General features: G+C 43.2%; 1 protein-coding gene across 6 annotated transcripts in view; it reads right to left on the minus strand.

Annotated features, from left to right (window-relative positions):
• UTRN (utrophin) overlaps positions 1–18429 on the minus strand; it is a 683920-nt gene that overhangs the window by 190416 nt on the left and 475075 nt on the right. For all 6 annotated transcript variants that reach the window (XM_040429574.1, XM_040429571.1, XM_040429568.1 and 3 more), the window contains one exon: positions 3896–4164. In XM_040429574.1, coding sequence (XP_040285508.1) covers positions 3896–4164 — 269 coding nt within the window. The remainder of the gene's footprint in view (positions 1–3895; positions 4165–18429) is intronic.

Consider the following 18429-nt stretch of genomic DNA (forward strand, 5'->3'; position numbering starts at 1 on the left):
GCTTTCCCAGGACCCTGAAAGGCAAATCTGCCTAGCTATGGAACTATTTAGGAGTGAGGAGGGTGCTTTATCTTGGTATATCTAGTATTCTGCAGTCTATTACAGTTCCACATGGTGGTAACCCAGCTTTCTTAGGACTCTGAAAGGCAAATCTGCCTAGCTATTGCACTATATAGGAGTGAGGAGAAGGCTTTATCTTGGTAGATTTATTATTCTGTGGTCTATTACAACTCCACATGGTTGTAAACCAGCTTTCTCAGGATCCACAAAGGCAAACCTGCCTAGCTATAATACTATTTGGGAGTAAGGGGAATGATTTATTAAGGTGGCCTTATTATTTAGCAGTCCCTACTACAGGTCAATATAATTTATTACTCATTTATATAGTGTTAATATATTCCACACTGCTTTATATACATTATCATCATTACTTTGCCACCCAGCATTGCTGGGACACTGAATGGCAGACCTGTCTAGCTATGCTGCAGAATGGAGGGTTTGCCACTGGGATTCTTACTCATATTTTCCAGGCTAACATTTACCAACTAATAGGCTCATCTGGCATTCTGTAGTCTGGGAAAGCTGGAAAATAATCTCTGTAGGGCAGTGATGGGGGCCGATTGGTTATATAACCCCAATGCCATCAAGTTCTAAATGAGCTAATTTATTCATGAAATGGTAACATGTCTCAATCTCAACATCAGATATGTGTTCTTGATATACTGTGAATAAAAAATGGGTCTCTTAATTTAAATTTTTTTATATTTTATAAGGCGTCCCAACTTTTTTGGAATTAGGGTTGTATATAATGCACAAAATGCTGCCGTGATATTCTGAGTGCATCTATCATATGCTACCAAGGCAACATAATCTGTTGTCACCAATTTAGAAGTACAGTGTTGACAAGCTGGTCTAGCTATATGAAGAGATTTATGACTACATGACTAGGCACATTTGGAAGTCAGCGGTCTGGAAAAGCTTGGCTTCAACCTCTATAGACATGTAATGGAGGAAGGGGCGTAACTACCATAGCAGCAGACCATGCGACTGCTATGGGGCCTAGGGCAAAAGGGGCCCAGTCTTAGTTGGGATTATCTCTTCTTCTACTGGAGGTAAAAACTTGGTCAGGACTCTACCCTCTAAAGGAACAACTTTTAGCAAATGAGGCAGTGGAAAAATGGTCCAAGGGTCATTGAAAAGGGTTTAGGCAGAGACCCTTCTGTCCTATGTGGGGGGCCTGGCCTGATCCTTGCTATGGGGCCCTTACTTCTCTATGTACACCATTGAATGGAGGACACACTTGGTATCTACACTCTGTATACGCTACATCCATAAATATAATAACAGGACAACTGTGAGTATATACTATATACTGTACAGACCAAAAGTTTGGACACACCTTCTCATTGAAAGAGTTTTCTTTATTTTCATGACTATGAAAATTGTAGATTCACACTGAAGGCATCAAAACTATGAATTAACACATGTGGAATTATATACATAACAAACAAGTGTGAAACAACTGAAAATATGTCATATTCTAGGTTCTTCAAAGTAGCCACCTTTTGCTTTGATTACTGCTTTGTACACTCTTGGCATTCTCTTGATGAGCTTCAAGAGGTAGACCCCTGAAATGGTTTTCACTTCACAGGTGTGCCCTGTCAGGTTTAATAAGTGGGATTTCTTGCCTTATAAATGGGGTTGGGACCATCAGTTGCGTTGAGGAGAAGTCAGGTGGATACACAGCTGATAGTCCTACTGAATAGACTGTTAGAATTTGTATTATGGCAAGAAAAAAGCAGCTAAGTAAAGAAAAACGAGTGGCCATCATTACTTTAAGAAATGAAGGTCAGTCAGTCAGCCGAAAAATTGGGAAAACATTGAAAGTAAGGGCTATTTGACCATGAAGGAGAGTGATGGGATGAAGGAGAGTGATGGGGTGCTGCGCCAGATGACCTGGCCTCCACAGTCACCAGACCTGAACCCAATCGAGATGGTTTGGGGTGAGCTGGACCGCAGAGTGAAGGCAAAAGGGCCAACAAGTGCTAAGCATCTCTGGGAACTCCTTCAAGACTGTTGGAAGACCATTTCAGGGGACTACCTCTTGAAGCTCATCAGGAGAATGCCAAGAGTGTGCAAAGCAGTAATCAAAGCAAAAGGTGGCTACTTTGAAGAACCTAGAATAGGACATATTTTCAGTTGTTTCACACTTATTTGTTATGTATATAATTCCACATGTGTTAATTCATAGTTTTGATGCCTTCATAGTCATGAAAATAAAGAAAACTCTTTGAATGAGAAGGTGTGTCCAAACTTTTGGTCTGTACTGTATGTAGCTTGATCTCCCGCATACCTCCAAGTGCTACCCAGCTTTTCAAAGTTGCTGTCAGCCAGCTACTGAGTTTTTCTGTGTGGACTTTTTTCAATGGATGATCAAGCTAAAAGCTGGTGTGTGTTTTTTTTATCAAGAAAAGAACCATTCAAGGCTGGGGGTTTGCTGTACTAAATTTAGTTGTATATGTTCTTAAAGTTCGACAAGCCAGTGAAAGATGAGTACAAGGGAGTCTGAGATGTGAGAAAGGAAGATTGGACAGTTGCTGAAGACATAGAAAGGTTTGGTTGCCATTCCAACATAGGACAGAAATGGTAAGATATACATCAGTGAACATCAGTAAGGACTGTACTACACCAACAGATTATCTGACCGATTTTCTGACCAATTTATCCGAACATTGTTACAGCAACACTACAAATTCTTTTGAGCGAGATAAAAGGAGAGATTAGACTATTTTTAAGATAAGGCAGGTAGGATGAATGACACAACAGACTGTGAAGTAAAAGACAAGGAACATATTTCAAATGAAGGTCAGAATGCTCTGTTTCAGGTTTACTCAGAGGTTGAAAGATCAGATGTATGTCAGGACTAATCAAAAATTCTGGCCAGATGACAGGCTTTACAAAGATTTACAGGTCAGAAAAGTCAATACAGCCTTTCAAAAATAATTGACAAAATTAACTGTAATAAATGATCTATGTACAGCACCTGTATATATACAATAGGAAACAAATAATTTTCCAAAATGCCAATTAGGAGCTACAAAACCTGTTTTCACATGCTGTCACTGCTATATAAAGTATATGGACAAAAGTATTGGGACAACTACCCATTACACCTACAGGAGCTTTTCTACACAATTTTGTAGTGTGTCTGAGGGAATTTCTGCCCATTTATCAAGAAGAGCATTTCCAGACGCTGATGTTGGATGAGAGGGCCAGGCTTGCAATCTCCATTCTAGTTTATCCCAAAGGTTAATGGGGTTAAGGTTATGGCTTTGTGAGGGCCAGACAAGTTCTTCCACACCACACTCACCAACCATGCCTTTATGGTAATGCCATTCCTTTATGGCAATGCTGAAACAGAGAAGAGCCTTTCCCCACAAAGTTGCAAGCCTACAGTTGTCCAAAATGTCTTAATTCTTCATTATACTAAGATTTCCCTTCACTGGAACTAAGTGGCCAAAATGTCTAAAATGTCTTAGAATGCTGAAGCATTAAGATTTCACTTAACTGTAACCAAGGGGCCTAGGCCAACCCGTGAAAAACAACCAATAGCATTATCCCTCATCCATCAAACTTTACAGTTGACACAATGCAATAAGACAGGTAAGGTTCTCCTATGATTCAGACTCGTCCCTCAGACTGCTCCAGAGTCCAGTGGTGGCACTCATAAACCACTGCATTGGCATTGTGCTTGGATCAATAAATGTTAAATAACAGATAATACTATATATCAGTGGAACGTCAATGAACAAGGTTGGGCTTCTATGCTATGTATATGGACATTTAAATATTAACTTTAAGAGGTGAATAATAAAATGTACATTGATATACTTACACTTGTCTTCTCAATGTGTTCCTTCAAAGAATCAATTAGTAAATCTCCGACCGGTTTCCAGCCACTGCGCACTTTCTCTGCTGCTACCAATCCTGTATCAAGATCATCCATTGCACTTTGCAAAACTCTCAATTTTTCCAAGGCTTTCTCCACTTGCTTCTGCCAGCTGACTGCCTGTGAGTTCAAGCTTTCCCATTTCTCTTTAACTTCGACTGACTGCTTCCTCATGGTTCTGGCAATTTTTTGGGCTCTCTCTTCAGGGGTTAATTCTTTAGGAAATGAAAAGGAACAGATAGGCTTCATTAGGTTACTCATTTAAAAAGTCAAAATCTATCTAAAGTGTATCACAGTCCAAGAGCGCCAAATATGGAAGTTCTGACAAAAGGAGCGGTGGCGCACATCGCAATCAGACAACAAATGTCTAGTGAATGTCTTTCGGGACCAGTATTTTTTAATAAAAATAAGATGCATCTGTATTATTAGGGTGAGCAGTACAACATAGGAGATAAATATAACACTTATATAACACTAATATTACATAGAAAACCTGTCAACAAATGTGAACATCATTGTCTCATCTCAGACAATGGGAGCATATCGCTAGGATATGCCCTCATTGTCTTATAGGTGCGACCCGCAGCTGGGACCTGCACCTGGGACCTGCACCTATATCGAGAACTGAGCCCCGAAAGTGTTGAAGGGCACACTGCGCATGCGCCCTCCATTCATTTTCTAGGGGGCCCACCGAAAATAGCCAAGCGCTGGCTATTTCCATCAGGCCCATAGAAATGAATGGGAACGGTGGCCGGTCATGCGCGGTGTGCTCCCATTCACTTCTATGCGGAGCACGCTCGGTGGTGGCCGGACCGGAGTCCTCCAGCCACCACCTTGCGGGCTCTGTTCCCGATATAGGTGCAGGTCCCAGCACCTATAAGACAATGGGGACATATCCTAGAGATATGTCCCCATTATCTGTGATGAGACAACCTCTTTAAGAAATGTATTACCCGATCAAAACTCCTAAGTAATCAGTGATTCTTTTTTCGTTAAAGGGCAGAGATCTGTCAGCAGATTTGTATGTATATGAAACTGCATATATTTGTCTGTATAATAAAACACAATTTTTCTCAGCAATGCGGGCCACACATGAACATGGGACCAATACAGATACCTTCCGCTGCCAAGCGCACATGCAACCAAACCCAACTTTGGATTTTTAATGTTTTTAAAGATGCAGAAATGAATACAAAATAAATTCACGACTTGCATGACTTCCAGTGAAATGAAGTTAGTCTCCACAGATTTCTTGCCACAGAATGTTTTCTGGTTACTGCTGATTTCTTGCCTGGATTTCTGACTCTGCTTCTGTCTGATAATTTGGACCCTAACGTGACTTCTTGGTATTGATCTAGCTTGCTATCGTATTGATCTTGTTTTCTAATTTTGGCTATGATTGTCTCTCCTGGTTTTGAACCGTTCCTTATGTTATAGTTTAGTTCTCCGTTTCTGGTGTATTTTCCCTTGCACATGTCTGTCACTATGTTTGCTATTTTTGTCCTTGCAGTGATCCCCGCTTAGACCCATGCACTTAGTCAAGCAGGGACTGTCGTTCAGTTGTGGGCCACTGCTGAAAGTAGGTATGGATAATGGTTTGGGTGGAGTTCAGGGCTTCACTGTTCCCTACCTTGACAATGTGGCGCTCACTGGTTGTCATGGCAGCCTGGGGCCTTGTGAAGGCTCCTAGGCCAACAAAGGTAATCTTTGTATTAACCCCTTAGTGACCAGCCTGTTTTGGGCCTTAGTGACCAAGCAATTTTTTTTCATAGTTGCCTTCAAAGAGCTATAACTTTTTTTTCGTTTTCCATCACTGTAGTCGTATAAGGGCTTTTTTTGTGGGACAAGTTGTAGTTACTACGGTATACTGTGGACCATTTTGGGGTACACATAACTTACTGATTAACTTTTATAAACTGTTTTTGGGGGAATCAGAAAAAACAGCAATACTGCCACTGAGTTTTTACATCATAAATTTTGCGGCGTTCATTTTTTGGCATAAATAACATTAGAACTTTATTCTCTGGGTCAGAATGATTACAGCGATTCCAAATATATATAGTTGTTTATGTTTTACTTGTTTTGCACAATATAAACCCTTTTTTTTAAAAAATTAAAAAATGTTTTTGCATCGGCGCAACCCAAGACCCATCACTTTTTTATTTTGCGTTCTACAGAGTTATGTGAGGACATAACTGGAGTTATTGCAGGACAACTGGTATCATTTTGAGGAACATATCAGTTTTTTATTGCTTTTTATGCCAATCCGGTCCGTTAGAGCAGGAGCCCGGCTCTTATATGAGAGGTGAGCCCCTGCCGCACTAGAGACCTACAGTGCTTGGACTAGGCTGCCATAAAAAGTCAGTGACCTGAGCCAAGGCTCCTTAGAGACCACTGTAAAAAGGCATATTGGCGGTCACTAAAGGGTTGATAGGCAGATATCACTAGCACCACAGACTGCAATACTATAGTATTAGGCCTTATGCACACGACCATTGTTTTATTCCGTGTCCGTTGTTCCGTTTTTCGTGATTTTCTGCGGACCCATTGACTTTCAATGGGCCCGTTGAAAACTCGGCTAATGCCCAGTTTGTCATCCGCGTCCGTGATCCGTGGTTCCAGTCCATCAAAAAAATATAACCTGTCCTATTTTTTTCACGGAAAACGGTTTGCGGACCCATTCAAGTCAATGGGACCGTGAAAAAACGCGGAGGCACACAAGATTGTCATCCGTGTCCGTTTTTTCCCTATTATTTGCATGGCAAACTTGACTTAGACTTTTTTTTACTTTCCTTCATGTCTGGTGATCCTCCAAAAATAAAGGAAGACACACGGAAACAGATCACGGAACAACGGAACCCCATTATGCGGAACGGAACACAACAACGGTCGTGGGCATGAGGCCTTACAGTGTATGGTATAGTCGAATGATGCCTTGTTTTAGTCTCCTAGAGGGAGTAAAAAATGGGGAACAAAAGTAAAAACATAAGGGCACATTTATTAAGACTGGCGTTTTAGACGCCAGTCTTAATAAGTCCTATACTTGGCAGTGGATCCTCTGAAGTTATGAAAAGGCGCAAGCCCCTACATAACTCCGATGGATCCACTGTCGCTTCTAAATGTAAGATAGCTTCCTAGCTGTCTTACATTTAGACAATTTTTTTACACCTAAAACAGGCGTAGAAGATGGTAAATGAGACGGGTCTACCGGCCTGTACCCTTCCCTGTCCATGCCACGGCCATTTTCTTTTTAGATCTGGTCCTGCAATCTTCAATAGGAACTTTTTGCGCTACAATCTGAGCCAGAAATAGGCCTATTTCTGTTTAATAAATTACTCTCATAGTTTTTAAAAATATAAAACACCAAAAGTAATATAACTGATACAACACCTAAAAATGTCAGGGCCTAGTCCTCTCAACTGACCCTTTCAATCAAAGAGGCTGGGAAAGTAAGTAGGAGAAGAAAGGGTGCACAGAGTGTCTTAGATCCACCCTCAGTGCACTTAAAGGCTATGAACGCCTTCAAGGACAATTTTTTTATGACTGCATTTTCGTCATTTTGAGCTAAACCGTTACTGTTCTGAAAGCTGAATGTATATCCGTTATTTCTGCTGAACTCACGAAAGCTCATAAACACTCATTTTTGCTAAACTCTTATCAAACTGATAAGAATATGGATTAAATAAGTGTATAACAGCTGTCAGAGATAAGGGCTATCCAGAAAATGATAGCATGATACTCTGCTGATCAACTGAAACATAGGCCATATTCAGACGATCGTGCTTGTTCCAGGAAACACGGACTGACCGTAGCTACCCTTGACCAAACTGACTGCATCATAGTGATTTATGATATAATCAGTTCCTATCTGACCGTAGGTCTATTGTACTGTATGATGATGTGAATAAAGTAGAACAGACCTGCAGTGCCAAGGGATTAACAAGGTTAAAAGGTTATTCCCATCTTATTAAGTTATTGGATAATGATGATTGGTAGGGGTCTCACATGGGATCCAAACAAGTAGTTATAGTGGGCCAAATAGGTGGCACATGTCACGAAACAAGCCCTGACTGCTGCCCATTGATTATTGGATATGTGTTCCTGGAAGGTGGCAGGGGCAATATATTCTAGTATTTTACATTGAAAACTAGCAAAAGGACCCGGCTTCGCACAGGTATATTTAATCTATTTCATTTAATGTTTGTGTATGTCATTAAAAGATATTGACAGTATCTACTATAACAGTGACATCTATAGTACCCCACCCCTTTAACAGTGACCTCCACAGCGGCCTGCCCCCTTAACAGTAACATCCACAGCGCCATCCCCTTTAACAGTGACCTCCACAGCAACCGCCCCTTTATTAGTGACCTCCACAGTACCCCGTCTCGTTAACAGTGATTTCCACAACACCCCGCCCCCTTAACAGTGACCTCTACAGCACCCCACCCCTTAACACTGACCTCCATAGCAGACCGTCCCCTTAACTGTGACCTCCAAAATTCCCTGTCCCCTTAACAGAGACCTCCACAGTGCCTGCCCCTTTAACAGTGACCTCCACAGCATCCCGCCCCCTTATCAGTGACCTCCACAGCAGACCGTCCCGTTATCAGTGACCTCCACAGCAGACGGTCCCCTTAACTGTGACCTCCAAAATTCCCTGTCCCCTTAACAGAGACCTCCAAAGTGCCTGCCCCCTTATCAGTGACCTCCACAGCAGCCCGCCCCCTTAACAGTGATTTCGACAGCATTCCGCGCCCTTAACAGTGACCTCCACAGCAGCCTGACCCTTAATCACTGACCTTCACAGAGCTGCCCCTTTATTAGTGACATCCACAGTACCCCATCTCCTTAACAGTGATTTCCACAACACCCTATCCCCTTAACAGTGGCCTCTACAACAATCTGCCCCTTAACACTGACCTCCATAGCGGACCGTCCCCTTAACTGTGACCTCCACAACAGCCTTCCCTCAGGGTGGCCAGAGGTCCAGTTTTAGGCCGGACAGTGCAGCTTTCAGACTCCCTGTCCTCCGTCTGGCGCATGGCCTGGATGGACTCAGGGATGTTCTTTTGAACAGCTCACTCTCAGACAGCAGCACTGTGCTGTCTGAGCATGAGCTGCAGGGAGAAAGTCACCCTCCCTCCCACCCCTGCAGCTGACAGAAGTTGCTTTTTACCTTCATTTTTTCAATCCCCGTCGGCTGCGGAGTGGGAGGGGGTGTGGCTTAGTGGGGTCTGGGGGCAGGATTTTAAAGACCATCTTTGAGGGTGGCCTGAATGGCCACCCTACCTGTTCCTGAACTGTGACCTCCACAGCACTCCGCTCCCTTAACAGTGTCATCCACAGCGCCATCCACAGCGCCCTGCCCCTTTAAAGCTGACCTGCAGCAGTGAAGAAAAATGGCTGGGTTGTTATGGAAACCTGATGTAAAACTGTGTGTATGTGGAGACTAAGGACCTGCGAACTTCTATTGGCTGATAAAGGACATGTGACCGTGTGTATGGCAGTTAGAATATGAAGAGAAAGACCTGCAGGCTTCTATTGGCTAATGTAGGTCATGTGATGTGCAATATTTGCATTTTTGGGGAATATCTCAGGAACGGTACGTGCTAGAGAGCTGAGACCCCCACAAGATTTCTTTCCAGGTAGCAAGGGATGTGTAAACCAAGTTTCGTTGAAATCGATGGTTGCGTTTTTGAGTGATCGCAGAACATACATACATACATATGTCCTTCTTTATATACATAGATGGTGGCAAACAGTTTGAGGTGTGAGGAACATTTCAACAGGCAAGCAAAAAAATATATCATTATTTAGACAAAATTTTCACATGGCCAGGCACAAAAAAGCGATCTAATGAACAAACATGCTTCAGTGCCCGATGCAGAAGACTGGGAGCTATGCACTGAGCAGTATCCCTCATTATAAACTCTATAAAGAGAGGAGATGCAAAAGCCACGACCCAAGCTTTTCCTAGCAAGGAAGAAGGTCGCACATCAGCTGCTGTGTGACTGCAGAGCCAGTTAATGGATTATTTCAGATTCCTTACAGAGACAGTTACGGGAATTTGTGCTGCAACCCTGGCCAGATTTCATTAGAAAACTTTGCAGAAGATAACATCTGATTAAGACAGAAAAGTCAGCAAAAGAAAAATATTCTTTTCATCCTTGAGATACCATGGCAGAAAGAAACCGGTGATCATGTGAGTGGAAGAGGCAAGTTTAAATGCAATTCCGAATCCTGAGACCCAGATGGTGACACAGATTAATGGTGGGGTCCTGTTAGGACGCAGTCAGAAATCTCTAAATGAATTGCACCCTCTCTTTCTAGGGCTCACTGTTTTGCAGGCACATCAACAGCTGCTGACAAACATCATGTCTGACTAGCTTGAAACAGCCATCTGCCTTACGAATAAATAACTTAAGCCATCCGTTATCTGAAAAGTGCACAAAGTAGGACGAGCGACCAACCAAACTTTTATATTTGGAGGCCTCAAGCAAATGATATTGAGGCCCCAACATGGACTCATTGGTGCTCGGTGTGTCTCCATATGGTGACTGCTTGAGCAACAACATTCTCACCTAGAAGCAAAGGCATGGATACTTTTGCTCACAGATTCTCAGTGAAAAAACCTCCATGGTCCTCGATGTAAAATCAGAGGCACAAACATCTGCAGTGGAGGCCCAGAGAGATCTATAGACAGCATATTTGGGATCTGGGAGATCTAGATCTCAACAAAAGCTTTGTGAATGAGCACACAGCCTTATTGGACTGGTTGAAAAACGCACATTGGAGGAGTACCCAAGAGGGCTAGTCTATTGAAAATGACCACGTTGGACATCATGTATTAAAGGTCTATTAGCCCACCAATTACAAGCAAGGAAGCATTTTTTTTTTTTTTAGATGAGGCATATCAATTCAAGTTTAGAGTAATAGTTTGAGAAGTATGCTGGTAGGTGTCAAGATTTATAACTTTACTCATATAATATTTTAGAGAAAAAAAATTCTGCACCTACCCCTAGATGTACTTGGTACTGTACAGTGCATATGCAACTAAGGCCACGCCTGGGGTATCCCTTGCCTTTTGGGAGGTTTCTACGAAATATGTCCCTCTTATAGAGCAAGTAAACGTGACGCCAGCTGCGGTTAAGCAGCGGAAGCTCAAGGCTTCCTTAGTAGATGGTAATGTTGGTACCCAGAGGTAGGATTGCCAGAGTGGTGCAGGGTGGCCTACAGTCTCTGTAGATGTTATGTACATGTGTAACTGTGTTCCTACCTGGATATCCGTGGATCCCAGGCGTGATATGGTCCGAAGCAGTGCAAAAGGGGTAGGTGAACTTGTATGATGAACAAGTGTAATAAATGGAGTCCAGACTTGTAGTAACGTTGAACAGTTGCTTTTACTTGGCAAAAATTAGTAATCCAAACAGCTTTCAAACAATATCTTGGTCATCAGCAGGTATTGGCTTAACTTTGGCAGGCAAAAACTTCTTTGCAACATTCTCAGCACTGCTATGCGGGAGCTCTATCAGCCCTGCTATGCTTGGCTGGATGAATAGGAAACTCTTCCTCCTCTGCTGTCTCTTACTTAAAATCCCAGGAACTTCTTGTCCTGGTTTTAGAGTACCTCAAGCTACGACTCAGCTTGGGTGGAGGCAATAAGCAACTATGTAGGCTTCAGAGACAGGGCCTCTGGGCCTAGAAGAGCAGGTAGTGCTCTGCTAGCCAGCACACCACCTCTCCCTTCTGAGGGTAGACTAGACACTGACACACTGACTAACTAGACTCCTCCTTCTAGCTACAGAGGGCTGGAAGGAACCAGAAGGTTCCTCTCCAGGAAACCTAATACTGCCTATGATGCCGCCATCTGCTGGTGGACCAGGTTATAACACTTGAACATAACAGTTTCAGGAATAAATATGCACATTATTAGGTGACGACATTAAATACATTAGCTATTAGACTTTAGCACATAGGAAATGGTAGCAAGGTGTCAAAAAGAAGTGGTAATGGCACTCTGGGTCGTTACACATTCTTGTGGTAACTAGGCCTGCACGATATATCGCCAAAGCCATCGTTTAGCGATAATCGCCGACCCAAAAATGTTGCAATTATTTTTCGCTTTATAAGACACACTGTGCGTCTCATAAAGCGATGGTTGACTTTTTACGTGGCTGACACTGATGTATCGCCGGCTGCTATGCTGCACAGCGCGGCCAGCGATACATCAGTTACAGTGCGGAGAGGGGCTGGAGGCAAGTCGCGGTGGGCCCCGCGCACATAACTGTCTTTGTTAATGAAGCAGGAGTGCGACTAACTGAAGTCATGCACCGGCCGGCCCGCTTGCTGCAGTGCATTCATAGTGACTACAGAGGCTGGTGATTTTATCAATAGGAGTTTATCAATAGGAGAGCAATTGTTTAAGCAGTAAAGAAAGACTTTACATACAAAGACAGTTATGTGTGCGGTTTAGGACATATGAGGGGACATTAATAAAGTAATGCTGTGACACATATGGCCATGAGGGGGACCAGCATAATATGCTATATGTGTGTCATTCACACATATAGCATCTTATGCTGGCCCCTCTCATGGCCCAATGTGTCATAGCACACATCCCCCATAACAGTGCATCATCGACAGATCCCCCCATAACAGTGCCAGCCAAAGAATCCCTCATAACAGTGCCAACCACAGATCCCCATAACAGTGCCAACCACAGATCCCCATAACAGTGCCAACCACAGATCCCCATAACAGTGCCAACCACAGATCCCCATAACAGTGCCAACCACAGATCCCCATAACAGTGCCAACCACAGATCCCCATAACAGTGCCAACCACAGATCCCCCATAACAGTGCCAACCACAGATCCCCATAACAGTGCATCATCCACAGCTCCCCCATAACAGTGCATCATCCACAGATCCCCCATAACAGTGCGTCATCCATAGGTCCCCCATAACAGTGCCATCCAAAGAATCCCTCATAACAATGCCATCCACAGATCCCCATAACAGTGCCATCCACAGATCCCCCATAACAATGTCATACCCAGACCACCATTAGTTTAAAAACCACCAAAAGCACACCTTCTGGTTCAAAATCATTTTTTTCTTATTGTCCTCCTCAAAAACCTAGGTGCGTCTTATAATCAGGTGCGTCTTATAAAGCAAAAAAATACGGTACCTGGGTGACGGGTCACGGCAGGGGCTCCTGTGGCGGCGTCAGCAGCTCATACGGGAAAATCCAAGCAAAAAGACCTCTAGCACAATTCCCTTAAAATATCGCATCGCATATCATTATCGCAATTTTTAGGGCCCTAATCGCAATCTCACAAAATTCCCATATCGTGCAGCCTTAGTGGAAACCAACAGTGCAGTGGCCTGAGGGGTCATGTGCCAAACTACTGCCAATATGGCTGCCATTGCTAAGCGGTGCTGCCAGTAGTATAGCAGGTAATGGCTGAGGTCACTGATTAACTAAAGCTGTCACATCAATAGATACCAGGAACGGGGTTGGGGGGGGGGGGGGGGCGGGTTGGCAGAGCATTAAAGCTGGATCGGTGTGGGACTGATGAGATGAGTAACATTTTTTAGCGTTACTAGTAATGTTTTTTTAGCAACTGGATAACCCCTTTAAAAAAGCTATGTAAATAAAATAGTACAACTGGTATACGATAATAAGCGTAGCAAGCTCTACATGAAATATATACAACCAGACACTGATCCCTTTAAACATGACTCCTAATAAACGCCAGTAAACAGGTCAGTAGAAAAGCACACAAGCAATGAAATAAAACAGCTGCATTTGTTTTCCTGAGTATGGCGTAGGATGCCACGACGCGTCGGTGTGCTTTATGTTCTGGTTTTAAGGGAAAGTTAACTGTGGGTCATGTAATGTTCTGTAGATAATAGTCCCTTGTGTCTGCCTCACGAATGGAGATTTGCAGCCTAAAGGCCGAACGGAAAGATAATTTGTTTCTCGTTGAGACAAAGACGACAAGGTAGCTTAAAGTCTAAAAGAAGGGATTACTGGAGTTGTAGAGCATCGGGCACAGGCTGGAGACCATTAGATATAGCTTCATTTCATGACCGCAGATTCCTTCTTTTACTTTACAGCCGTTTTATACAGAAGTTGTGCGGCAACATGAATATTACATCAAAACTGTACTCGAATTTAATTTATCCTTTTACTTTAGTAATAGAGCAGTGATCTCAAACCTGTGGCTCTCCATCTGCTGAAAAACTACAACTCCTGTTGTGCCTCGTTAGCCGTAGGCTGTCGGGGTATGACGAGAGTTGTAGTTTTGCAGCAGCTGGAGAACTACAGGTTGGGGAACATTGTTATAGAGAATCCAAGTCACTGCATTTAAAGGGGTTGTCCAGCAGGAATAGCATAAAAAAAAAATAAAAAAAATCAATCAACTCTTTGATCCCCCACCACTCTAGCACCACTGCACCGGAGGTCCCCGCCGGTCTCTGTTTACTTGTCCTGCACTGATGACATGCTGTACATGCATGCAACCACTGCAGCCAATCACTGGCCTCAGAGGTGATGCCTGCATGCATAGCACAAGACCGCTTAGGCCAGTGATTGACTGCAGCAGTCATGCAAATGTTTGTCACATGACCTCTGCAGCAAAATCAACAGACCATTCCAGCAGGGGAAGAATAAAATGTATTTTTATTTAAAGCAGTCCTTAGAAGTGTTTTTCTGAAATTATAGACAACCCCTTTAAAAGGCAATCTGTCACCAGCAGCCTCCCTATCCAACTGTTTGCATAGACACATATGTAGCTGTGGTTCACCTGATGAAAACGCGATTTTTCCTTCGTTGATCCGAGGATCTGATTCCCAGTTATGATACTTTTTCTTGATATGCAAATTAGGCCTGTGGTGCAACGAGGGTGTCACTGATGCTATTGTTGAACCCAAGGTCTACTTATTTCAGTGGCCAGCTCTTCCCTGGCTGCTTTGATTAACAAGGCCAGGCAGTGGCAAAGCAGCTCGAGAGGGGCTGGTCATAGAACAGAGTGAAGCTTGGGTGAAACAAGAGCAACGGTGACCCCCTCATTGCACCAAAAGCATCATTTGCATATTAGGAAAAAGTGTCATAACCCGGGAACGAAGCCTCGGATCAACAAAAGAAAAACCCCATTTTAATCAGGTGACCCACAGCTATGTGTTGGATAGGGAGGTCGCTGGTGACAGACTACCTTTAAAGCATCTTAAGGGGCAATGTTCGACATATATGCCGGGGAAAGCTTCCCTGTGTGTTTCCTGAATGCAAATTCCTGGAAAACGTCAGTGTATACTATACACAGGGCACAATACATTAAAAAAAAGGACATTGAGTGGCCAAAAGGCTGAAAAAAAGGGTATACCAATGTATGAATACCCGAGGATACTAATGGCACACTGTTTTGGCATATATACGATCTATAGGGGTCTATGGACCAGTTCAGCATATGCGTTGAAAGTACTTCCAGGCGCACTTCATGACTATGCACACAGCCTAACCTACACTGTCGCCGAAATCAGCACCCCCCCAATGAGGAATCCTGATCTCTTTTGTGATCTCCTTTGGAAACCCATCCATACCCGCATCCTGTATATAAAGTACAATTTGCCTACTGTCGCTGCGGCTATTACTTGATAAGGAAGAATCAGATTTTTCTGCCTGAAAATAGGTAGAAATGGAAAGATAATCAATGTACATAGCGCTTTTGGAAGATTACAGGCACCTATACTGATTTATTTCATTCTCGAGCTCGTTTGCTTCATGCTAAGCAAAATCAATGAAAAGCTAGCGAAGGAGCAACGTGGCGTGGAGGCCAAATGTACTGTATTCAAGTATCACTGCGGGAACGGATAGTCAACTCTTTGTATTCCGCTCGACACCAACACAAGGAACAGAAGACTTTTCAGAGGGATTCCAACCTGATGCTGCTTTCTGCTGCCACAAAAGGTAGAATATTTAGTTTGGTCAAAGCTTGCTAAAATGTCATTTATTTTGCAGGTTAGAATTATTGAACTAGTCAGCGGGATTAAACAAATGAACAATCTACACTGGGACTGTGTGCAAACAGAAAGCATTCAAAACAAAATCCGGGGAGAGAAACGTGCACGCACTGGGCTGCTATGCTTGACCTATCCGGATGTCGGGATCTGACGTCTCTAAAAGAGGTATTCTCATTTCGGACATTTATGCCAATATGCCATAGATATCCAAAAGATAAAGGTCCCATCTCTGGGACTCCCATTCCAACACTACACGGGTCACCACCCGGCCTCTAGCTCCTGGTGCCGTTCGACACACAGGTAAGTACCAAACAGCCAAGCACTGGGCAAGGCTCTTCATTGTATTTAGGACCTGAAACCACTTCTGACATGTCTCTTTTCTAGCAACTCTGCGATGCAAGGCTCCTCCATTCTTCCTCTAGGAATTGAACAAATAAATCGAGAACTGGGTGTTCCATTCCCCTTTTCATTGGGCCATGTCCCTATACAATGACATACAAACCCATTGGGGCAGATTTACTAATCCTGTAGATGATGTAAGCTTAGACAGGCTGTCTGGACGTGCACCAGATTTGTCACAGGGGCTCGGGCTGGATGATAAATCTTCTGCAGGAACAGACACGTTTCTCTAAGGGGCTGTTCACATCTTGTTTTCGCTGATACGTTTGTAAACAGAAAAAATGCAAAGAAGCCTATGGCTTGACGTACCCATAGACTATAATTGTGCAAACATCGTTCAATACTGCTTACTTTCGACTCCGTTTGTCATTGCTTATGTAAGTTTTTTTTTTTTTTTTTGAAGGACAGAATAACGTAGCATACCATGCTTTTCTGTCGTACAAAAAAAGCGGATAGAATTGTATGTTTTTTTTTCACATTGCAGTGAATAGGGAACGGATGAAAACAAGGCAATCGATCTCTTTCTGTTAAACGTATCCGTTCTTCAAAATTCTTTATTTTTCAAAAGAAAGGTTTTACAAATACGTATATGTTTTTTGTTACAAAAAAACGGACAAAAACATATTGTAATGTATGCACATCTGTCAAATATATAGGCTAAAAAAGGATAGATAACCACAAAATTGCATAAGTTTATGTACTTTTTTTTAACTCTATGTCTAAATGTTTCTCCCTAATGTACGGCAAAAATGAGATGAGAACAACGGCTAAAGCTTGTATTACACTGGACAAATTTTCAGCAAATAATTGCTAACAAGCATTAGCATGAATGCTCGTTAGCGATCATCTGGCAGTGTAATACTGCCGCCGAAAGCCCAATGAACACGCTCGATCATTGGGCATCCCAAATTTTTGGACAGGTTAAAAATTATCGTTTGCAGGAGGCAGATCGTGGTGTCTAAGAACGGCAAACCACTATAGTCGCAGAAACGTAAAAGTGAATTTCTCCCTCATATCATCATGCCATTTTTATGTCCAAAATTCTATGCTGATTAATTCCTAAGGCTCCATTCACACGTCCGCAAGTGTTGTCCGCACCCGTTCCGCAATTGTGCAGAACGGGAGCGGACCCATTCATTCTCTATGGGGAGTGAATGGATGCGGAGAGCAAACTATGAGAGAGCCCACTTCCGCAGCTCCGGAAAAAAATAGAGCATGTCCTATTCTTGTCCGCAATTGCAGACAAGAATAGGCATTTCTATGGGGTTGCCGGCCGGGTGTATTGCGGATCCGCAATGCACTGCGGACGTGTGAATGGACCCTAACAGGGGTTTTCCCATCAAAACATTTATGGCATATTGCTAGGATGCAGGTCGCACCTCTGGGACCCAATCCTATCTCCAGAACGGGAAGTGAAGAAGAGCACATCACGCATACGTGGCATACTCTCCATTCACTGCTATGGGACTTCAGAAAATAGTCACGCAAACATGCTCAGTTATTATCGTTGGTCCCCCAGCATTGAATGCAGGGCAAGCTGCACATTCACAGCCACTTCTCAATTCAAAGCTATAGGACTGCTAGAAATAGTTAAGCCAACATTTGGCTATTTTCAGAACTCCCACAGCGGTGAATGGGGGGAGTCATGCATGTGCTGCTGCACGCTCTTCAATTCAGAGGCCACATTAGGGAGACAGAAATGGGCCCCAGAGGTGGAACCCGCTCATATTTGACATTTGTGGCATATCCTAATGATATGCTATAAATGCTGAGATTAAACAACCCCTTTAATATTTTTTCTAGGGTGAGCACTCAAATCTAAAATCTAACAAGCTAGCTGCCTGCACTTGCCACTAGGGGGAGCTTAGGAGCACACCATGCTATTATTGCTTTCACAGCATAAACAGTATGCAGCAAGCTTCCAAGCTCCCTCTAGAGGTGGCTGAAGGTAGTCAGCATATTCACATTTCCTGTAAATCTATGTCTATGCAGGTTGCTTTTTTTGGTGGGGGGCATAAACACATGATGTGCTATGGAATTTTAAGAAGGTGTG

This window comes from Bufo bufo, chromosome 4 (assembly GCF_905171765.1).
Source record: "Bufo bufo chromosome 4, aBufBuf1.1, whole genome shotgun sequence".
In the NCBI taxonomy this organism is placed as follows: Eukaryota; Metazoa; Chordata; class Amphibia; order Anura; family Bufonidae; genus Bufo; species Bufo bufo.